Source organism: Typopeltis vanoorti, chromosome 12, assembly GCF_054136105.1.
Source record: "Typopeltis vanoorti isolate ZY-2024b chromosome 12, IOZ_Tvanoo_1.0, whole genome shotgun sequence".
NCBI classification, from domain to species: domain Eukaryota; kingdom Metazoa; phylum Arthropoda; class Arachnida; order Uropygi; family Thelyphonidae; genus Typopeltis; species Typopeltis vanoorti.
Window position 1 is genome coordinate 1,577,105 of NC_143560.1, and position 25,284 is coordinate 1,602,388.

Here is a 25,284-nt window from a genome sequence, read left to right on the forward strand (position 1 = left end):
AAACAAAGTTTGAGCCTGAAGTATTTTCAGGACTGGGGCAACTCGTAGTAAAGGTGGTATGACTTCACATCACTTGCCTTGGTATCCCATAATGCAAAGCACATCTCCTTGCAGACATGTATAATGCTATGCATTAAGGGAAGGGTCACTACCCAGACCGGTTTCCCTGTTTAAGTGCGGGGATTACCTCTCCAAAAACTCGTGCGATCACTCAGATCACCCAACAATGAGCAACCTGAGTGATCATTTAACTCAGTGGTGGCTCTGCTCAGTGACAGGCTCCCCTACCACCAAGCAGAACTGCTCATATTCCAGGAAAAGCATCAGCCAAGGAAGTCCTAATACAGGCCATCCCAACAGATCCGAATTCTTTGATGTTCAAAAGCTCCCTAAGGCAAAAACCTTAAGGGAGCAAAAACTCTACTCTCCCGGAATCAAACCATCAATTGGTTTCAACCTTTACTGAAGTCTCATCAGCAGGAGCCAGATCCAGAGGAGATACCACATTTAGCATATGATGGCTAAAGATGGTGATATTGAAAACCTGTCTCCATAGGCAAACATGGTACGCTTTCAATCCACTTCAAGCCTCCAAATAAGCAGAGTAGTGGTCTTGCACTGGATAATAAAAAAATCATTCACTAGCTGAAGACATCCATAAACCACAAAGCATGTAAGCTGAAGAAAAAGAAACGCAATCCTCTCAACCAATGGAAGGGCCACTACCCAAACTAGTCTGGGTAGTGGCCCTTCCCTTAATGCACAACATTATACATATCTGCAAGGAGATGTGTTTTGCATTATGGGAGATACCGAGATAGGAGTGATGTTAGCTTGGTCCACCTTTGCTACAAGTTGCCCGGCGTTGTACTACCTTACCCCAGTCCTGAAGATATTTTCAGGCGCAAACTTTGTTTGCTCACACTTGGATAAAGGATTAAACTAAATTTATTATATTCCATCTTTTAATCAGAGATGTTATGTATTAATAGATAATCCCAGTTGCATTTATTAATGCAACTAAACTACAAATTATAGTATTCATTTAATTTAAACTATGTATAATATATTAATTATTAAAGGAAAAAATTACTCTCATCAGAAAAATCCTATATAAAAAGTGAAACTGCTCAAAAATTAAAGTTGTTTCTTTATTTCTAAAGGTATATTAAAATAAGCAACATGTCTATGACAAAGTGATTTTACCAAGAATTACTTGTCCAGGAATGTAATGCTTGGCAACAAAAAAAAAAAAAATGTATATATCAAGAGGAACATATTCTTCTACATTAGCCATTCTTGGACAGGTTTCTCTCTCTCAGCAACTCTGTTCTTAACTTCAATTTCTAAATGAACTATGGAATTACTCCCCAACCGGCCACGACGTCTATAGATGTTGAGATAAATCTGGATACGAAGCTCTAAAACCCATTTAATAAGATGGATAAGAAGTGCAATTTGGTGTCACTATTTCATCCACATTGGCCAGTAGGGAGGTTAAGTTAGGTCAAATTAAAGATGCCAGGAAAGTGCATTCTTCTTAATCCTTTATCTAAATGTAAGGAAACAAAATTTGAGTGTGAAGTATCTTATATATGTGTGCTTAGTATTATGGGATACTAAGGTAATTAATGTGAAGTCATCAGCCTCTATATATACAAGTAGGCCAGTCATGAAGATAAGTTCATGCATAAATTTCATTTGCTTACACTTGGATAAAGGATTAAACAAGAATATGATTTCCTGGTATCTTAAAGTTAATTTATAACCAAGTCGAAAACCTTTAAACAACTAGCTCTAATTGAGATTTCTTTTTAATAATAAGGTGTCACATCTTTTCACTACTTGTATATGGGAAATATGACTTCTGCATTACCTTGGTATCTCTTCTGCGTCTGGCTCTCACTGATGACACCTTGGATTTTGGCAAGATAAGCACTTTGGTTTTCTTTCCTTTGTTTTTCACTTGGATATTTTAATTTTATTTTGCTGGTGCTAATGGTGGTTTCGCTCTCCCACTAGCACTGGATTTTTTAAGTAGATGCTGGTATTGCAGTTAATATCTTCATTATGGAATTACTTTTGACTGTATCATGACTGCCATTTTATAGCAGCTCAAATATAGCATTTGCAGATGGTGTAGAATTGTTGCTATATCACAGGGTTATTTAATTTTCAGTCTTACAATTGAAAAGTTTCCTTATAAATAAACACAGAGGTTTAGTCTTTTTAACTTATGGATCTGAGAGCTGGGTCAGAAGTAAAACACTTGACCAAAGACTAGAGACCGCAGATATGAGAGTCCTGAGAAAGATTAGAGGCATGAACAGATGGCATCAATGGCAATATATTAAAAACGAGGATATTAGGAAAGAACTTGACATTGTCAGCATCCAGGAATGCATTAGCAGAGCTAATCTCAGGTGGTATGGTCACTTAAACAGAAACGGCGAGGAAAGATTACCAAAACAAGTGTTCTCTGCCAGGTTGGCAGGAAAACAATCCAGAGGAAGACCAAGATATAGGTGGATGGATATGGTACAAAGTGCCTTAGACGATAGAAATATAAGATCTGATAATGTTGGAGTCTTGACAAGTAATAGACTGATTTGGAGGAAAATTGTAGATAGGAAGTTAGTAATGATGTAAATTTTTCATGTAGTACTATCATATCCCGTACACCCCTTGATGGTACATGTCAGGAATTTGATTATGATGATGATGGTTTAGTCTTTTCCCTCCTAAGATAATGATACCAATTTCTCCAAGGGTACGAACTCTGGCATTTTGAAATTCCAAGATGTAAAGAAGCAAGAAAGGGGGACGACTAAGTTTTTAAAAGAGATAGCTGGGGCTAATAAAAATTTATTCTTTCATGCCGTGTGGTGCAGGAAAATATTTAATTGTAGTTAAAACAAGGGATAAACTATCAAAGGTAGCACAGTAATTTTCCTGTAATGGTGGGAAGCCAGGTTAAACAGTAAAAATCGGGAGATTTCCAATGCAATATATAGAGAATAGTAATGAAATTCTTATTCAGACATTCTCAAAATGGGATAAAATCAGTAATATATGAAAAATGGTACATCAGGTGATGATCCAAACTGGTTTTCTGGTGAGCACAACTGAAAGAACTTAATATGCAGACAAGATCATCAAAAAGAAAAGACGAATTAATCAAAAAAATTGAGGATAAAAATATGAAGATGCCCATACCAAATTTTGTCAACATCAGTACAACTCAAGTTATGGTGAATTATTCCAGAGTACAGAGGAAGTGCCTGCATTATGTTTTGCACGATCACTTGGGTGGCAATTGCCCCAAAGCTAAATGTTTCAACTTTAAGCTTTGGGATATGGAAATCAGACATATCACTAATCAGTGTCTCAAACCTTGTCAGAAATGTGAAAGTTCTGAATATCGGGTTACCACCTGTCCTTTCAGAACTTTCACTGAAAGAGTGGGAGCACCAGTAGAGCCAATTAGAGCAGCATATAGATATTGGAAAGGCATAAAGAAGAGTTCCCAGATCCTCCAATTCAGTCTAGTAAAGACAGCACTTACAAACAAACTATACTTGATAAAATCACAAAATGTACAAGACAAAATCTTGCAGAAATTAGCCCCAAAATTCCACAACTGCAGAAGCTACTTTCCTAGTCAAATATGGATGGAACAACATTTGTTGAAATTACCAATAATGAACCTAGTATAACATCTGAACAGATACAAGACGAAATGCAAATAAATGAAACTGTTATACAAGAAAAAACCGGAGAAGATAATGGAAAGCAACAGGAAAAAACTTGAAAACAATTTATAAGAAGCAGGCTATGCAATTGCTCCTTCACGGATTTAAGACCTCATCAAGTTCATCCAAAATCTAGAAGTTAAAGACTTACCAATGGCACTTCACTAATCATATCATTTTCTTTCTGCATTGCTTCATTAAATATACAAGGATTCCACAGGCAAATTAAACAAGAAGATATGCTATGCCATAATATCAGGTTTTTGTTTCTTCAAGAAACATGCTTCTGCAGATATAAAAACTTTATAATAGACAGATATCCACTTCTTTTTTATTGGAGCATTGGAAGATTTAGCTGGGCTGCAGTAGAAATTCTTATTCTTGCCCCCTCCCTCCTTAGGTCATTCTGTAATATCCAAAGTGATGCAGAAGGGAGAATCTTGACAATAGACACAGACATTTATAAACCTTATTACACATCCACAAGAATGTGGATGTGTAATAAGGTTTATAAATGTTTATGCTCCATCCAATGGAACAATTAGATGAAAATTCTTTCAGGAATTGCAGCCATATTTATGATGCCCACTACATCATAGCAGATGAAAACTGAAATTGTACTGAAAACCCCACATTAGACAAAATAGGAGGATACACACCCCCAAGAATGCAAAAGTGGGATATGCACAGTTAAAAATATGTCTCGACAATGCTCAACTAGTACACTTCATGAGGATTCGCAATCCTAATCTCCAGACTTACACGTATCAAGGTACCCATCTTGATCATATTTATATCTCTTCTTCCCTTATAAATAGGGTAATTCAGATAAAAGATCTTGACATCAGCATGTCAAATTCTAATCCAGTTTTACTTAAATTCTGCTGTATGAAACAAGTAGAGATCAGTTCTGGACAATGGAGACTTCCACCAAATTTTCTGTTGATCTTTCCAACCAAATTCCAGACCCTCTGTTCAAACTGAAATAATGTTACCTGGGATTGCGATATGTGGTATATAAGAGAATATGATTGAATGGGAAAAGGAACAGGCTTTCCTCAAAAGACCTGTATAAAGAGAGAAGCTGGTTCATAGAAAATATGCATGGTATGTAATGCAGCAAAATCATTAGAAACATTAACACAGCGATAGAAGTGGAAAGGCAGAAACAAGTGGAAGAAAGAAATTTTAAAATAAGAATACAGCAGTACTTAGCAGATAGCCCTTCAGCTGCCTTCTTCATTAGACAATTCACTAAATTCTGCAAAAAAAAGGACTATCACTCAAATCTGCATTGATAATGATGAAGACATGTCCACTGCTCAAAACATCCTTGACTCCTTTCAAAAAAGCCTTATTTGAAGACAATAGTACTGTGGGAAATTATAACTTTTGGAACATTAATGGCTTTCCTGTTCATATCCAAGATGGGCTCGACAAGCCCATTACAGCATCTGAAGTTACCACAGTCTATAAAGAATGCCAGAAAAGAAAATCCCCAGGAATTGATGGTCTAGGGATAGAACTTTACTGCAAGGCCTGCGATTTTATTCTTCCCATTGTAATTATACTGTTTAATTCTTTTCTCTCATCAGGACACATACCACATGAATTTGTAGCAAGCCATAACATCCTCATTTCAAAACCTAACAAAGATCATACTTTAATCAGCAGCTGGAGACCTATTTCTCTATCTAATACTGACTACACGATATTTTTCTGCATTATCAATAACAGGCTCAAAGTAGTATTGAGATACATGATTAAAACCACATGGGTGTATGGAGTTCCAGGTCAAGCAGTTGAATTTAATCTGTTTCTGCTGCATGATCTACTCTGCTTAGTTAATACAAAAAGCAGTCAATGGTAATGTTATCAGTGGACCTTACTCAAGAGTTTGATAATGTCTGGCATTCCTTCCTGTTCCACGTCCTCCACCAAATTGGTGTGGGCAGAAAGCTGCTATTCCTCATTAAATGAGCCTATGCCAATTCAACTACTCACCTTCTAGTTAATGGGTTCTTATCAGACTCAGTCAAAATTCAAAAAGGAGTAAAGCAAGGTTGCCCTCTTATTCCATTACTCTTTGTACTGGTTCTTGAACCTTTTTGCAGGAAGTCAACAATACAAATGCTGTATGAGGAATAGCAGTTCCTTCAACTATGAAGGAAAATAAGGTATTAGCATATGCCAATGATGTAGTAGGCACTTTGAGGGATAATGATCCATATAATCTCTTTTTGGTATTTTGGAAAAATTCAGCAAGATCAGCAGATTAACTGCTAATGCAGAGACAAATTAAAAGTTTTTGGAAAGTGGAATCTTCTAGGCACCCCTTTTGGACTAACTCCTGAGAGAGAGAGAGAGAGAGAGAGAGAACCCCCCCCCCTCATTATACTTGAAGTTTGTTCAAGAACTTATATGCAATAACATTGAAACCTTACATGAGTGAAAAATTGGGTGCCACTTTACCAATACCAAGAAGTTAAAAAGGAATTTCTTCAAGTATCAAAGAAGCATAGAGGCTTAGGGCTTCCAGTCTTAAATTGCTGCTATTTAAGCAAAACAGCTACAAAAATCCATAAAATGTTGCAGACCAATCACACATGTGCAGACCTTCTCCAGTACCTACCTGGGTTTTCATCTTCCCCAATTTGGAGTAAATGATTCTAAAGGTCCAAAAGCTGAGATTGTTCCTGAATACTACAACATTCTCTGCTTAAATCTAGAATTGCTACAACATTCTGGCATTGGCATTCTTTCCATTAATAAAAGTAAAATTTGGTATAAAGAAACCTTTAACTTCTTTCGCCACGCACTTCCACGGTCAGATATTATTATTATGTGACGCCTCCAGGGAGTCCAAAGACTCATTGAGGGAGGGCACCTACTCTACAACCCTCCATCTCCACCACTCAATCCACCAACTACAACGAATTGCAACTACCAATGCCATCATCATCTACACCAATGCCACCCAGCACTACTAGCATTTTCACATATAATAACAAACATCCATGCTCACAGTGGGATTGAAACCTGCAACCTTTTGGATGGAGGGCAGGTACGCAAACCACTCAGCCAACCAGGCTGGCGTTATTAACAATATTATTATTAACTGTTATTAACAATGACACTTTGTTGAATAACTTACTGAGGTTCCAAGGATATCCTTGGAACTTCAGTATCTTGTTTGATGAATTGCATACGGTCGCCTTCCAGTAAATGCCATCCATTGGAGGTACTTTAATGTTGGAGATCCAACGTATGAGATCTGTTTCCAACTGGAAACAGTAGAACACAGATTCTACAGCTGTCCTCTTGCCTTGCATATTTGTAACAGATGTGTTGGGCATTCCATTATTTACAACAGAACAGGTTCTTTTTTTTGGAGTATCCACCACCTGTCAGCAATGGGAAGAGAATTTTGATTTTCATACATAAAACAATATGACATACACATGCTTTACAATATTGTATTGTGGAAATTTTGTTTTCAGTCAGACGATTTTTGTATTTATAAAGAAGCATTCTAGGAGATATCAAATTTTGGGGTAGATAGAGTAGACCACCCACATTATGCAATATTTACCAGGAGAAGGTTAAAATTCTGTCTATTTTTACTATGAGAGTTTTTTTTTTTTTAAATGATTCCATCCTCTTCGTTCAATGTGGTCTTATGATCAACTGCAGGGATGGCTGGAGAGAATCTCATGCAGAGAAGACCAACTCAAGGAAGTTAACTCAGATAAGGTTAACTACCCGAGTATCAGTCATTTTTTCACTTTAGTTTCAATTGGTCTTTTGGTTGTTCGTCTACATATGAGACTGGTGAAAAAAGAAAAATTATAAAAAGAAATAAATTATAAAAAAAAAAAAAAAAGGTTAAGTCAACATTTACAAATTTTTTCCAGATTAATTCATTTGCACACCACAGATTTATCAATTTCAAGAAGTCTCATGAATGGCAAGGTCCTATTTTATACAGGCATACCCAGCTCATACAATACGTTAGGTTCCAAGCCACTGTCATACGGTGAATCACTGCCTTTTTCTTTCATTTGTAGATGGATGTAACAGTTCAATAACAATTTTACATAGTCATATATGTCCATAAATGATGCAAATAAAGCATTATCTATATCAGTTATGCAAACAAAAAATTCTGAGCCTCTCAGCTCTGCAGGAAGCAAGCAAGCCCAAAGACAAACAGTAATAAATATCATCAGTGGGAGCCAGACCCAGAAGAAATACCAAGGTTGAATTAATGTAGAACTCATATATTTCCCATATACAAGTAGTGAAAAGATGTATTACCTTATTAAATTACTCTGGATCAGAGATAAACGTGAAAGTTTTTTTAACTTGGTTATACTATAAATTAAAGATGCCAAGAAATTATATGCTTGGTTTAATCCTTTATCCAAGTGTAAGCAAATAAAGTTTGCAGATGAAGTATCTTCAAGATCCAAAGTAATTTAATAATAAGGAGATACACCTTTTCACTGCTTGTATATGGAAAATATACGACTTCTGCATTAATTTAACCTTGGTATCCCTTCAGGGTCCGGCTCACACTCATGAGACCTCAAAAAAGGTCAAAATTGGTTTAAGTAGTGGCCCTTTCTATAGTGCATAGCATTATACACACAACTGAAAGGGTGTGCCCCTTGCATTATGGGATACTGAGACAAATGATTCAAATCATTAGCCTCTATATACAAGTAGCCCAATCGTGAAGATGCTTCATGTGCAAACTTTGTTTACTTACACTTTAGCATTGCGGACTAAACCAAGAATATAATTTTTTAGTAACTTTATTTTAAAGTATAACCAAGTAAAAACTTTGAATAATTTAATTTTTGTTTATTGAAATTCTCAGGCTATCATCAGCAATACCTCACTCCCGGTACTATTCCAACTAACTTTCCTGAAAATACAATACCCTTTACATTCTATTCCTGTAACAATAGTATTTTCTGTTGACTTGGTCTCACTGATGCCAGTAACTTTGGGATCACCATAGACATCATGTAAAATTCAGTAAGGATGTGAATGCTAGATTTTTACCTTGGAGAGTGATGAATGAATGGAATGAATTGCCAAAAGTTGTTGTTAGTGTCCTGACAGTGAATAAGTTTAAGAAGCGGTATGATAAGTACTGCTTGTATATAGGTTAGTATGGGGTCTCCCGCAATGAGTCTTCTGACTCCATGAAGATACTTATATAATAAAAATAGTTTTTCTGAATGTAATGCAAACAGTGACATATAAAATATAATAAATTAAGAAATACACTGTGTAGAACAGGACCTTGCCATTCATGGTTATGTTTGTGTTTGTTTGTTTTGGAATTATGGTCAAAGCAATTAAGGATATGAGACAGTGTATTATGTTTGGAAATTGGGTGTGTTGTTTAAGCTGGTTTCCCTGTTGTGTGAGATTCAAAACCTGAATTTCAGGAAGAAAAAATCCCTCCTATATGAGACCACCTAACTTACCTTCAGTTGAAAAGCCTTTATAAAGGTTCTTTGCATCCTGGATTTGAATCCTAGTCTTTCTAAGCACTGTTGATAGTGACTGAGCTACAGAGGCTCCTCATAATGTGAAATGAGATTCTATAGAAAATATGGGATTTGAAGAAGTTGACCTAACCTTATTTTCCCAGTTGTTGTTTTTTTAATGAAAATAAAGAATTAAAGCCTATTATCAAACAAAACATACCTTGCAGAGTTAGAGAAGATGATTTTCTTTATTTTTCTTCTGAAAGATAAAGTAAAATCTACAAAAGCTTATAAAGAATTCTTAGTAAAATTCACTGCCTTGCTCAAATGTTAATCTTCTCTCTATTAAGGGATTTTTTTGCAAGAAATTATCAGCCAAATGGTCTGCTATTTTAAAATCATTCAATACGCTGGTGGTTGGGAAGGCCAAGCTGGCAGTCCATCTTCCTCCTCTCCATCCCAGCTCCCACTTGAAAAACAGCTGTCTGAGAACTTCAGTCAACTTGGTAATGTTTACATTGATCAACTCCTCAATATCACAACAGACTCTGGTCAGCTTAGCAAATTTTAGCCAATCTTAGCTAATTTCACAATTCATTTTACTTTGTCAGAATCAAGGAAACCTGTGAAATCATAAACAACTGCAGATTTCTTCTGGCAAGGAAAAAATAGGATATGACAGAACTCACATTGACGTCTGTCAATGATTTAGCTTTTGGGGTCTCAATGGGTCTATAGATCTTACTAATAAGACCTGAATCAACATCAAACCCTTCCATAATACACACTAATATACACCTCTGGAAGGAAGTGTATATTATTATTATTTCAGTAACCTTCATGGAGTCAACAGACTCATCGTTGGAGGCCCACTCAACCAGCAGCAACATGTCTATCATAATGAATTTTGAAATTATTTACACTCCTGCATTCAAAAATGCACTCTGGCAATGCATTCCACTCAACCAACAACTCTCTGTGTAAAAAATCTGCCCTTTTGCACCAATTCCTTCTGTATTAATCTGGTAGAATCCTTTAACTAATATGAAGGTCTCGATCATATCTCCACTTTTCATCCTAACCATCAAACTCTGCAATCCACATTCCCTCAAACACTTTTCATAACCAACAATCCAGAGTCCTGATATCACTTTGGTCATTCATCTTTGGAACCTCTCTAATGTTTTCACATCACAATGATAATTTGGTGACCAAATCTGAGCACAATATTCCATTTGTGGTGGACCAATGACTTATATACAGATACCACCACCACCTCCTTATCTTATCTCTACATGCCAATGCTATGTAATATTGTGACATGATGTAAAGTCAACTATCTTACATACAAATAGCCTAGTTATCGAGTTACTTAATATGCAAACTTTTGTTTACTCACATCTGAGACTAATTACTGCTGCTTGGCTTACTTTACTAGACATTTTAAAAAGAACCAGAGGACATAAAAATTGCAGAGTAAGGTTAATTCTTACTGATGTTATGTTAACGTAGATCTGTGAACATGTAAACAAAGGTTTTACGTAAGAACAAAAATGGTAGCCACATTACCACAAATCATTACTTCTGCTTGACTATTTTTCTCACCAGAAAATGCAATAAGGTCAAAACAGATACCCCTCCCAATCACACACACACACACACAGTAAATAAGCAAACCACCAAATGGTAGAAATATGACAGGTGGTTTGAATGAAAAAAAAGCTCATCTACTATCAGACTGTCAACAAACAAAGTATTACATGAGCAAAATCAGCATCAACATGCCGACTCCAAACTAGCTTAAAAAGTGACAACAGCAGAATAATGCTGCTGTCACTTTTCAAGCTTTCATTTCAATAGCTTTAAAAATAAATAATACAAAAAAAAAAAAAAAAAAAAAAAAAACAGGATGAATACCAAAATTTTTTACCTAGAAAACTAAAGAATTTTCAAATCTACTCACGTTGGGCTAATGTGACAACGGACTCTCAATTCAGGATTGATTTCATCACCTAACCAAGATCCAGATGGATAATCAGCTGCAATAAGAAAGAGATCATATCCTCTGTATTATTAAATCCTTAATTTAATAACAATAGTTTTTGGAATTTATATAGCAGCATGCTAAAAAGTATTTTTTTTAATCAAACAAACCATGCATCAATGAAGATAGAGATTATATCTCATTCAATATCTTTCGATGCACTTGCTTTAGTATAAAGTCACATGTTATTCTAGAATGTCTCTGAATTACAGGAATGAAAATGGAGTGGTTTGAGTTGATGATGTCTGTGTATCTAAAAAACAGTGTACAGTGATTGCATTTCTGAAAAATTTTGACTAAATGGGATTCACAGAATTCTTTTTGAGAACAAATATATGACTTCATCATCATCATCAAATTCCTGCCATGTACCCTCAAGGGGTGTACAGGATATGACAGTACTACATGAAAAAATTACATCATTACTAACTTCCTATCTACAATTTTCCTCCAAATCAGTCTGTTACTTGTCAAGACTCCAACATTATCAGATCTTATATTTCTATCGTCTAAGGCACTTTGTACCGTATCAATCCACCTATATCTTGGTCTTCCTCTGGGTCGTTTTCCTGCCAACCTGGCAGAGAACACTTGTTTTGCTAATCTTTCCTCTCCCATTCTATTTAAGTGACCATACCATCTGAGATTAGCTCTGCTAACGCATTCCTGGATGCTGACAATGTCAAGTTCTTTCCTAATATCCTCATTTTTAATATGATATTGCCATTGATGCCATCTGTTCACGCCTCTAATCTTTCTCAGGACTCTCATATCTGAAGTTTCTAGTCATTGGTCAAGTGTTTTACCTCTGACCCACCTCTTAGATCCATAAGTTAAAATTGGTTTGAACACAGTCTTGTATACAGCTAATTTAGTGTTCCGACTAATTTCTTTCTTATTCCATATGAATTTATTCAATTGACTTCCCACGATACCAGCATTGCTGATTCTGTTGTCTATTTCTATATTTAGTTTACCATCTTCAGTAAAAATTGTGCCTAAGTAGCTGAAATGTTTTACTTGTTCCACAGGTTCTCCATTCACAACACAGTTGACATTTTCAATGATTCTGCCTATTTTCATTGTCTTTGTCTTTTTATTGCTGACCTTCATACCATATCTATTACAACAGCTATTCAATTTAGTCAGAGAATCTTGCAGACTTGTAGCGGATTTATTTAGAAGTATAACATCATCCGCATAAAGCAAAGAGCTGACATTAACATCTCCAATTCTGATATCAGGTTTAATACCACATTCCTTCATAATGTGATCCATATAGATAATGAATAACAGAGGGGATAATGTACATCCTTGTCTCACACCAGATTTAACATTAAACCATCTTCCTGTACTTCCTTCAATTCTAACTGCTGACTCACAACTCAAATAAAGACTAAGTATTGCTTGATATAATGCCCCATTGACACCATATAACTGCAGCGTATTGAATAGCTTCTCTCTTGGCACCTTGTCATATGCCTTTTCCAAATCGACAAAACTTAAATACAGATCTTTGTTATATTCCCATGCTTTCTCGACTATTTGTCGTAAAGTGAAGATCTGATCCTGACAGCCTCTATTTGGCCTGAATCCAGCTTGTTCTTCACCAAGCTTTTCTTCCACAATTCTTCTCAACCGTTTCTCAAGTATACTTGCATAGATCTTGCCAGGAACACTCAGTAGGGAAATACCTCTGTAATTCTCACATTCAGTTTTATTTCCCTTTTTATATATGGGTACTATGAGAGCTCTACTCCAATCATCGGGAATTCGTCCCTCTGTCCAGGCTTTCTGAACTATGCAGTGCAGCCACTGTAAGACTCTCATACCACCATACTTCAGCATTTCTGGTCGAATATCATCTACTCCTGCTGCCTTTCCACATTTCAAGCCTTTGATGGCTTTTTCTACTTCAAGTATGGATATGTATTCCTGACTGCATGCCTGGTCAGTGTTTTTTTATCACTGTGCTGTCATCACTGCTTGTTTCATTTAGCAGTTTTTCAAAGTAATTACTCCATACTTCAAGGATATCTTTTTCTCCTGTTTTCATTTCACCTTTATCATCTCTAATTCCTTTTACAGCACTCTTTCCTCCATTCCTAAGCTTCTTCAACAACCTCCAGAATATTTTGCCACCTTCTTGATATTTATTTTCTATATTCTTGCCAAAGTCCTCCCATGACTTTTGTTTAGCTAGTTTTACACACTGTTTAGCTTTCTTACATTTGTCTCTGTATTCTGTAAGAGTAAAAGCTGACTTATTTGCCAGGAACTTTTGATATGCTTTCTTCTTTTCCTTCACTGCCTCTTTAACTTCTTGTGTCCACCAGGGAGTTCTGATTTTTTTATCCTTGCACACAACCTCACCACATGCCTCTCTGGCAGAATCAATCAATGTTTCCTTCAGAGTTTGCCACTGAATCTCCAAGGTTTGATTCCTGTTCTCAAACTCTTTCATTTTCTTTTCAATAATATTTCTGTATTTTAGTCTACAGTTCATATCTGAGAGCTGCTCAACTTTTATTCGCTTTAAAATTTTCTTACATGTTATTCTTTTCAATATGAAATTCAATTTTATCCTGCTCAAGACTAAATAGTGATCACTTCCAATTTCAAATCCTCTGTACACTCTGGTGTCCTGCACCAGGGAGAAAACATCACTATGAACAATAACATAGTCAATGAGACTTTTCTTATTCCTAGCCTCTTCTCTCCATGTGAATTTGTGCACATTTTTATGTTGGAACATGGTGTTAGTAATAACCAGTCCATGTCCTGAGCAGAAATCCAACAGATATTTGCCATTATTATTAGCTTTGCTCTTTTCTCCAAATTTTCCCAAAATATTTTTGTATGTCTCACAATCATTTCCTACTCTACTATTTAGATCCCCAACAAGGACCAACTTTTCCTTTTTCATTGTGTCAGTTGCTTTTTCTAAAGCCTCAAAAAATTCCTCCACTTCTACCTTAGTAGAAGTGGAGGAATTTTTTGAGGAATTTTTTGGAGGAATTTTTTGTGCCTATGGTCCCACTGAACCTTCTGTGGGACCATAGGCACAAATAAGTCTCATTGTCCCGTTCCCCATTCTCATATTTGCCCACATTACTCTACTTGAGACTGACTGCCATTCAAGAAGATTAGTGTTTTGTGTTGAATACTATGGCTACTCCTGCTTTTCCTTGATTGTCATTGTCTGAATATAACATTTTGTATTTATTGCTCAGAAAGATCTCACCAGTTCTGGTCTTTTTTGTTTCAGTCACCCCTATTATGTCGATCTGGTACTTATCTAATTCCTCAGCTAGCTCCATTTCTTTGCCATTCAGGCTTCTTACGTTGATAGTACCGATCTTTAACTCTGGTGATGTTGAGTTGGGGTTTGTTTTCAGATTTGTTCCAGTAGCTGACTTTTCGCTGTTCGCCCTGGTTCCCTGGCGAAAACAACAGGGGCCTTGTTTAACCGGGCGACGCCCCAGCCGGCATGAAATTTTGTCATGTTGTACCATCATTTTTTATTTTGGTTTAACCAATAAGAATACAATTTGGTCGGCTAAATCCCAAATTGCCAGCCCATCCTCGTTCGTTCAGTATCAAAGTAGATACCCAACAGGGTGCACCACGAGAAGGCGAGGACTGGACATTAGGTCAGAAGCCCTGGTCGGTTCTCCACATTCCTTTAAAGGCTATGTGGAGGTCTCCTCTCAGTTATACAGCATTGACCCTTAAGCACCCTATGACTTCAGTACTGTTTAATACTGTGTTATACATGTCTCTCATACAAAATTGCTGTTTAATGAAATATGAACAGTGTAATGAATTCAGAGCTCAATTCCTGTAATACCACTATTAATCCAATGCTACCAAACAAACCATAGACACAAGTGAAGGCACGGATTCAAAGAAACTGTTCTGACAAGAAGTAGCTTTCCATCCAACACAATACGAGGGCTGTTCGATAAGTCCATGCAAAGTCTAAGAGATGGTGCCACCAGTACATATTGAGGTTATTTTTAGTTGTTGGCAACTGTGAGGATCACACACTAAGTTCCAATCGTGTGGCATTCATTTGAATCGATCAAGTACCGCGATTTGTGACAAATGGATGAGAAAGAATTTCGTGTAGGAATTAAACATTATTTTTTGAAAGGCAAAATGGCTCAGGAAACTAAAGCTAAGCTTGATAAACAATATGGTGTGTCGCACCTCCGATTAGAATGGTTTATAAGTGGTTTAGTACTTTCGAAGTGGCCATATGAGCACAAGTGAAGCTGAACTTCTGGACACCCGTTAAGTTCACTACTCCAGATATTACTGAAAAAATCCATGATTATGGTGATGGATGATAGAAGAATGAAGGTGCGTGGAATTGCTAAGGCTGCGGGCATCTCAAATGACCACGTAATTCGAATTTGGTCGCTTGGTGTTGCACTGATTAGATCATCGGCTTGTCGAGAACTCCTGAAAAGATTAGTAGTATTTTGTGTTAACATTAGAAATTTTACTAGAATTTTAAGTAGTATTGTTTGCTTTTTGTTTCTTGGTGTGTCTGTGCAATTTTTGCATGTTTTCTGTTATTTTAATTATTAATTTTAAGATAAGATAGCGTACATATGGCACCGATAAAGAAAAAAATGGCGGCCAGGTCGCTATGTTTGTTTAAGAGTTTTGATGTAAACGAATTTATGCAATGTGCTGTCTGTGAGATGTATGCCTTGTGAAGAGCGGTGGGAGTCTGGTTAGAAAGTGACAGTGGAGTTAATATGTGCAGAAAGTGTAGAGAGAATGAGGATTTCAAGCATGTTTCGTGTGGCGAGAGTGATATCATTAACGATAGTCAGAATGTAGAAAATGGTGGTGTGCTAGAGAATTGCATGGCAGTGCCAGATAGGTGTGAGAGCGTCGTTCAAAGTGTAAATGAAGGTAGAAATACAGAACGAATGGATGATTTGATTGATGATGAAAATGGCGAGATAAATGCGAGTAGTGAAATTGCCCGTTTGAACGGTGCGATACACAGAGCTAAAAGGCAACTGGAGCGTATGGGAAAATGTGTGCTGAACGTACCGACAAATAACCGCCGAAAGTCTGTGAAGGCAAATAATAGAATGTTCGTAAACGTCAATAAAATGAAGGAGCGAGTGCTGTATGGGGATTCGCTATTAAGAGGTGTAATAGTTGAGAGTTTAACGAAGTCGTACCATCCGGGTGAGAACATAAAGGACGTCAGCGAATCTATTCGACTGCAAAAACAGAGGGCGAAAGAGATGATAATCGTGGCAGGAACAAATGATTTGAAAGAGGACAAAATGGAAATGATAGAGGATGTGAGAGAATTATTTGAGGTAGCAAAAGAGAAGAGTGAGAGAGTTAGGATGGTGAGTATCTTACCGCAGTATGACAGCGAAGTGTTTAGAAGGAGGGCCATAATTGCCAATAACTTTATGCGTGGGTTATGCATGGAGAGTGGTGTGGAATTTGTGGATGTGTGGAATGAGTTCGATGGGCGAAAGGACTTATATAAGATGGATGGGTTACATTTGAATGGAGTTGGTGTACGGAGAGTTGAAAACGTGTTGTTGAATGATGTGGAAGTGGATGTACAGACTCAGGGAAACTAGATTTATTAAGGGGAGGGGGAGTAGATATGCAGACTTTAGGGAGGCAGTTGAGTGTATCAATGAGTATATTATGCCCGAGCGAGTACGAAGGACAACAAATCAGAATCGGATAGTTAGTATAAGGCATCAAAGTAAGGATGGGACAAATGGGCTTCTGCGATTCATGTACACTAATGCCAGGAGTATTAGGAACAAGAAGGAAGAGTTTTTGGCCATGGTTGGCACTTCCAGGCCAGAGGTTGTCGGTATTAGTGAAACATGGCTGACAGAAGATGATAAAGCTAGTGGGATTGAATGCGACGGGTATAGCGTGTTCAGGAGTGACAGGGTGAATAAAAAGGGGGGAAGGAGTGTTATTGATGATAGCTGATGAGCTGCAGCCAAGGAGTATAGAAGTTGAACTGCAGGATAGAGAAAAGAGCACATTTGAGGCTGTTTGGTGTGAGATAGAATCTAGCAGAACAAAATATAAAATTGGGTGCTGCTATAGACCAGGTGATGGAATAGATGGTGGGGATAGTATGCATAGGCAAATAAAAGAAATGAGTGGAAGGAGGGTAATTATTATGGGTGATTTCAATTATGGTAACATTGACTGGAAAGAGCACAGGGCACGTGGGAGGAAGGAATTGGATTTTATGTGGTTATTAAGGGACAACTATCTGCGGCAGCATGTAGTGGAAAATACCAGGGGGCAGAGAGTGCTGGACCGTGTAAATGCAACTGAGAATGTGGCTGTAACGAACATGACCATGTTGCCAACAATTGGTGAGAGTGACCATAAGGTCATGACTTGGGAGGTGGCTAAAGGAGTGGAATTTACAATTAAGACAGGGTACATGTGGAACTACCGGGCTGGTAAGTATGACAAGCTTAGGTGTGTGCTTGGCTCAGTGCCATCGCATGTAAAACTGCAAGGGCTGGATGTTGTTTGCAGGAGGCAATGGTTGACTGTATACCAAGAATCCAAATAATAAATCAAGTAGGGGTTAAATGGATGAATAACACTATTAAGCTTGAGCTGCAAAAAAAAAGAAACAATTGTGGAGGGAATTTAAGGAGAAAGGTGACCATCAGGTGCAGGAACAGTATAACGCTCAGGCCAGGATGGTAACAAGGGTGGTAAAAAAAGCAAAAGCAGATTTATGAAAGAAAATTGGCCATGCAGGCTAAAGAGAATCCCAAACAGTTTTTTCAATATGTTGCAAGTAAAAGGAAAAATGCTCATTGTAGAATGATCTTGAAAAATGCTGAGGGTAGGAAGGTAACTGAATCAGTCGATATAGTGGAATTACTGAGCGAGCACTTTGCAAGAGTATATCATCCAGGTGGCGACTTTGTAGGAATGGAAGAACCAACAGCTTATACTGGAATTGTGATGAATGAAGTAGAGGTAACTAGTCTATTACAGAACCTCAATCAATACATCTGTGGGATTAATTTGAGCCTCGGGTCTGGATCAGTCCCAAGGGGGGTGGAAAGAGGGGAAAATAGTTCCACTGCACAAAAGTGGTTCCAAGGCTGCTGTTGAAAATTACCGGCCAATCAGCATAACAGGAATCATTATCAAGGTCTTAGAGAAAATAGTCAAGAGGAAAATACAAGATTGGATAGAAGAAAATGGGATACTGTATCGGGGACAGCATGGTTTTGTGAAGGGTAGGTCATGCCTCGGTAACTTGCTCATGTATTATAACACAGTGACGGCTGAACTGGATAAGGGTAATGGATTTACAGTGATTCTAATGGACCTTGCTAAGGCCTTTGACAGGATACCACATGGAATTCCAATCAGTAAATTGCAGCATATGGGGATGGACATAGGGTTGGTGAGATGGATAGGAGAGTGGTTGATGGAGAGATATCAGAGAGTGGTTTACTCAGGAGTAGAGTCCACAAGACTGCCTGTGACTAGTGGTGTCCCACAAGGATCTGTTCTTGGACCACTGCTGTTTAATTTGTTCATTAATGATATAGGAAAGGATCTGAGAGGAACAGTTCATTTGTTTGAGGATGATGGGAAGTTGGGTAGGGCAATAGTGAATGCAGATGACGTCAAAATTTTGCAGGATGATTTGGATAGATTGGAGGTCTGGGCTAAGGAGAATGGATGTCAATTTAATGTGGCAAAATGTAAGGTTATGCATTTTGGGGTGAAATGATTGGCGGCAGTTTACTGCATTGGTGGAACTGTGCTCCAGGAAATTGATGAGGCACGAGATTTAGGAGTGTTGGTGGATAAGGAATTGAAATTTAGGGGACACATTGCAAAAGTGGCCAAATCAGCTCATCAAATCACTTGGTTGCTGAAGAATACGTTGACAAGCAGAGACAAGCAGGTTATTGTTCCTCTGTATCGAGCCTTGATAAGACCCCATCTCCACTACTGTGCCCAGATTTGGTCACCTAGGTTTTTCTTCTTGATGGGGAGAGGTGGAGAGGATCCAGAGGCGAGTGACCAAGATGATAGCAGGTCTGTGGAATGAACCTTATGAGAACAGGTTGAGGATTTGTGGATTGCAAAAATTGGTTGATAGGCAGAGGAGGGGAGTATGATTGAGACATTCAAATTACTGAAGGGTTTCTATAAAATTAATTCAGAAGATATTTTTGAGAACAGGGCTGGTTGTGGGAGGACTAGGGGACATCTATGGAAACTGGGCAAAAGTGTGGTTAGTAAAGGTGTTAGAGCTGGGTTCTTTACTTTTAGAGTAGTGAATGAGTGGAATGCGCTCCCTGAGTCTGTGGTGGATGCTGTGACAGTGAATGAGTTTAAGGCGAGGTATGATAGATACTGTATGAATGTTGAATAGTTGTGATGAATATGATTTGTGGCCTCCCTCGATGAGTCTAATGACTCCCTGGAGTTGCCCGTAATAATAGAATAGTAATAATAATATTTTACATGAACATTTACATATGAGAAAACTATCCGTAAGATGGGGGCTGCATTTGCTCAGACTGGATCAAAAGCATCAAAGTGTGACCTGTTGCAAAGTTGTTCGATTTACACTACGAAGTCATTCCACATCCCCCCCCCCTACTCTCCAGATTTGGCTCCCTCGGACTATTATCTGTTTCCAAACATGAAAAAAGGACTGGCAGGAAAGAGAATTTTATCAAATATGAGGTGATTGCCGAAACAACTGCCTACTTTGAAGAGTTGAAAACAAATCATACTATATGGATGGGATCAAAAAACTCGAGAATCGTTGGACTAAGTGTATAGCCCTCAAAGGAGACTTTGTTGAAAAATTTTTGTTGTTGAAAAAATATTTTTGTCCCCAAAAAATTGTTTTCTTCATTTTTGCACGGACTTATCGAACAACCCTCGTAATCAAAAGCTTCACATAAGAATGAAAGCAAATGCAGAGTCCATCAACTAGGTTTTACTAGCTCAGGCTTACCACTATGTATCTCAAACTTGGCTCCATCTATCCACTTGTCTTAAAACAGAGGGTGTGAAGATGTGGTTTTGTTAGGAAAATATTCAGTTGTATCATAACATGATAATGAAACCATCTAGACATTGGGCGAAATATATGGACCACAGATGTGATTATGTTATAAAATAATAATGCAAACTGAAGAATAAAGTTCAATGAAAGTACCCACGTTCTAAATTTCCAGGCATTTTCCCTCAAAACAGTCTACAGGATATAATGACATCTAACTCAATTATGATTTCATTTCTATCAAAAATTCCCTTCCAAATTTGTATATTATTTGTTACCTAATTTTTGATAAAACATCCTATTTACTACTATGTGAATCTTAACTACATCAATTCATTAATATCTTGGGCATCCTTAGTAAAATATCTTCTCCTTTTGAACATTTCCACAAATTACCAAAGTGTGTGTGCGTGTATACACACACTACTTGGAAAGAAATCAACAGACATCGACATGTGCAAGGTACATCACGCGATGTAACAAGTCACATATTTGTAGCTGGTACAAACTGGAGGAATGTGATACTCCCAAGTCAGTGCAACTGTGTCCTGGTGAAATGGTCGCAAGAAGGGAAATGGAGTTTGAAAGAGGCATTGTGATAGGATGCCATGTTACAAGTCTATCTGTTTGGCAAACTGTTGACAAATTGGGCCATCTTGGGTCAACAATCGATGATAACATGCTAAGATGGAAGTACAGGAGGTCAACTACAAATACAAATGGGTAGCAGTGGGCCACCCACCACACTCACTGAATGCAACTGTAGGGTGTTATGAAGGATAATTACGTATAAACTGCTATTCATCAACCAACACACTGAATACAGATTTGCGAACAAAAACATTCAGAATCGAGGCTCGCAACATGGGATTCCATGGTAGGACCGCAATATGCAAGCTCCACATTACCCAAACCAACATGCAGCATCATCTTCAGTGGTGCAAAGAGCATGTACAATGGGACAAGGAAGCTTGGATAGCTGTGTTATGGAGCGATGAATCATTATACTCCCTTTACAAAACAGATGGATGGGTGTGAGTGCAGCAGATGCTTGGTAAACATTTCTTAACAGAGTGCATAACCCCAACTATGAAATTCAAGGTGGCAGTGTGATGGTATGGTCTGGTTTTTCTTGGTTTGGCCTCAGACTTCTGTTTGCAGTGCCATGAACATTGAACTCTGAGAAGTATCTGAATATCCTGACCAGTGCAATGCTTCCAACACAAAGTTATGCACTCTGGTAAGAAATGTTCACCAACAAGACAAGGCACCATGTCATAAGGCTGCTGCTGTAACTGCATGGTTTGTGGACTGAACATTACCATGAACTTGACTGGCCTCCACAGAACTCTGATCTCAACCTATTGAACATCTGTGGGATGAACTGAAGTGTCATGTAAGGTCAAGGGACAACTCTCCCACAACAGCCCAGAACCTTATTACATGTTTACAGGAAGAGTAGTCCAAAATTCCTATTGATCACTATCATACACTTGTGGAAAGCATACACATAGGATAGCTGCAGTTTATCTTATTAAGGTGGGTGCCATGGCTGTTTGTTCCTATGGCGTCCAGTGACTTATTGCCAAGCAATGTATGCATAGTTAAGTTCAATATTACAAAAAGTAAATGCTGATAACCTTCACTATAGCAAACTAAATTTCCTAGTAAATGATGTCACAATAAGAAGACGAAGGAAATGGAAGCAAATGTAATAAAGGAAAATCACAGGAATATGATAAAAGAAAATGGCAGGAAATAAAACAGAAAAATCATAGGAATCAAAAGAAAATCACAGAAAACAAAAGAAAATCACAGAAAACAAAAGAAATGGCAAGAAATCATACATATTTCTCTAATTTACATGTATAAGAGTCTATATCCAATCAGGAAGATGAAAATGACATCAGCTACATCTATCACTTTTCCCTCCCCTCAGGCTAATGATCATCACTTCTCTTTCTCTAACTAGAAGTGACTAAGTTGACAGAATACTGAAGTTTTCTGGTTATTTTTGACTCATTCATGTTGATGTTTAGTGGAAAAAAAACAGTTGTCTAAAGCTAAAAATTAACAACGAAATTAATTTAGTTGTAAATTACAGTACTAAGCCAATATTTTGCCTTGGTCACAGGCATCTTCATGGACACAAAGAGATATGAGCATGTGCATAATACACAAAAATGGCTCTTGAAAAATTATTAGAGAAAGTTGTATCCTGAACTCCTGAAATTATTCAAAAACTTAAACCATATAATCAGGGGCCTCCCTGGATTTATGGGCTACCAAAAATATCCAAATAAAACACATCCTTGAGACCCATAGTAAAGGGTATGGCTTTTCCCATTACAAAATCAGCATAGCTCTCCCCCCCCCACTACCCAAAACAAAAATCTGAACACAAAAAATCCATTGCATCCCTATGTCTGGGGCACCTCAGAAAAAGTTGCACACATTCTTAAAAATTATAATATTTTATCCTCTTAAAGATATGCTCTCCACCATCTGGTCCATCCTGGGGTCTACAGTATTTCTTGTTCCTGCATGCTTAAATACTTCAGACAAATGGAAAGAACTGCCAATATCCATCTAGAACACAGAAAATACATCCTTCATCTGCACTACAGTCATTCCAATGTTTCACATATTACTGACATGGATCATCAGATCCAATAGGAAAAACCTCCCTCCTATACAGAAACAAATCTAAATATGAGAGACTATTACTGAAATCTGCCACAGTACTACTTCATTCCCCAAATTTAAATAAATTTGGCTGAAACCCATTGCTAAAAATCTGCAAGACCATCATTTTCAGACCTTCAGCAAACCATCATGCACCCTTTTACATGCACCATCATGTAAAAGCAGGCTCTTACAGTCCTTATTGGTGTCCTCTATGGGAAACGATGTCTATATTTTACAATATTTTCCAATTTGGGAGTACAACAGCACAGAAATTTATGCTGGCTAGACCTGAGCAGGGCATCAACCAGTTAAACAAGGCCACCATTGTTTTCATCAGGGAACTAGGGCAAATGGCAAAAAGTAAGCTCCTGGAACAAATCCCAATTCAAAATCAGCAGAGCCAATATTGGCAACATCAACATAAGAATCAACATAAAAGAAATGGAACTAGCAGAAGAACTGCTTAAGTACCAGATTGACATAATAGGTGTTACTAAAACAAAGAAGACAAAAACAGATGAGAACTTTCTAAGCAAAAAATACAAGACGTTATATTCTTGTTGCTCCAGGAACAGGAAATGAATACTGTAAGACGAGTAGTGTGATAGGAGAGAATGAAGAAAAAAATATGAGAAAATAGTTGATAGTGTAGAAGGCGTGAGTGACTGAAAGTTTAGGAGATGGTTTTGTTTGGGAGAGTGAATTTCGATTAAGAGTGACTGACCTGCAGCAGGAGATTGAGGAGCTGAAGGAGGAGGTGGAATGTCTTGGGAGAAGTATGAAAGATGAGATTAGGAGAATGGAAGGGATAAATGCAAGGCAAATCAGAGTAGGGGGGGGGGAGAGAGAGTTTTGGGAATGATAGGAGAGGAGAGAATGGAATTGGAAGTGAAAATGGAGAGAATGGAAACAGTAGGAGAAAGAAGTATGGGAGTGCTAGAAGAGGAGAGAATGGAATGAGAGAGACGCATGGGAGTGCTAGAAGGGGAGAGAATGGAAACAGTATGAGAGTGCTAGAAGAGGAGAGAATGTAATGAGAGAGAGGGGCATAGGAGTGCTAGAAGAGGAGAGAATGGAAACAGTAGGAGAGATGGAATGAGAGAGAGGCATTGGAGTGTTAGAAGAGGAGAGAATGGAAACAGTAGGAGAGACGGAATGAGAGAAAGGTATGAGAGTGCTAGAAGAGGAGAGACTGGAAACAGTAGGAGAGATGGAATGAGAGAAGAGGAGAAAATTGAAACAATACGAGAGAGAGAGGGAATGGTGAGAGGTATAATGTAGGGGGACTCAATGATCCGTGGTGTTCAAGATAGGATGCATGAGGAGAGTTTGCTAGGAGGAATGACAAAGTGTGGCTTTCGCAGTTAAGAGAGGTGAAAGGGTGGATGAGATGACTGTGATGGTGGGAACAAATGACTTGAATGGTGTAAATAGGGCAGCAAGAGATATGAGATTCTTGCTTGAGGTGGTACGAAAGAAGACACAGAGAGGAAAGATAGTGTGTGTTGCCTAGGTATGATAATGATGAGCTGAGCAGAAGAGCGGTAATATTGAATGACATAATAGCTAGTGTGTGACAAGAGAGGACTGGAATATGTAGATGCTTGGAGTGCATTTGAGGACAGAGAGGAATTGTATGCAAGAGACCGTTTACATTTGAATGAGGAAGGACGTAGGCATCTGGAGAGATTGCTGTTCTGAAATAGTCAGTGTGTCCCAGGGAGGATGGTAGCAGGGGTGGCCTCTTGTGGGAATGGGTAATTGGGAGAAGCAGGACGACATCAGCTAACACTGAGCCCAGTGGAGTCTCGAGGGGATAATGCTGGGTATAGAAACAACAGCACTTATATACTTTATACTAATGCCAGGAGTATCCGGAATAAAGGTGAGGAATTGGTGGCGCAGATAGCATCAGCCTATCCAAAAATTATTGGGATCACTGAGACATGGTTGACAGAAGAGGATATATAACAGGAATAGAAGTCGCTGGGTACAGCATTTTTCGGCAGGATAGGAAGGGAAAGCGTAGTGGTGGAGTACTGCACACTTAGTCTCCACAGTCTCCAAAGTCTCCACACTTAGAGGACCTATGTCCTCTAAGAGTGGAGACTTTGGAAGGCAGTGGCACTAATGATTTTGAAAGCATATGGTGTGATTTAGAGGTGGGCAAGACCGGATATTTAGTGGGGGTGTTGCTACAGACCCAGGAGCACA

At 38.0% G+C, this 25,284-nt stretch overlaps 1 protein-coding gene across 2 annotated transcripts in view; it reads right to left on the minus strand.

Annotated features, from left to right (window-relative positions):
- LOC150100543 (protein BANP-like) overlaps nt 1-25,284 on the minus strand; it is a 130,375-nt gene that overhangs the window by 70,045 nt on the left and 35,046 nt on the right. For both annotated transcript variants that reach the window (XM_090401551.1, XM_090401550.1), the window contains one exon: nt 11,220-11,295. In XM_090401551.1, the coding sequence (XP_090257677.1) occupies nt 11,220-11,295 (76 nt within the window). The remainder of the gene's footprint in view (nt 1-11,219; nt 11,296-25,284) is intronic.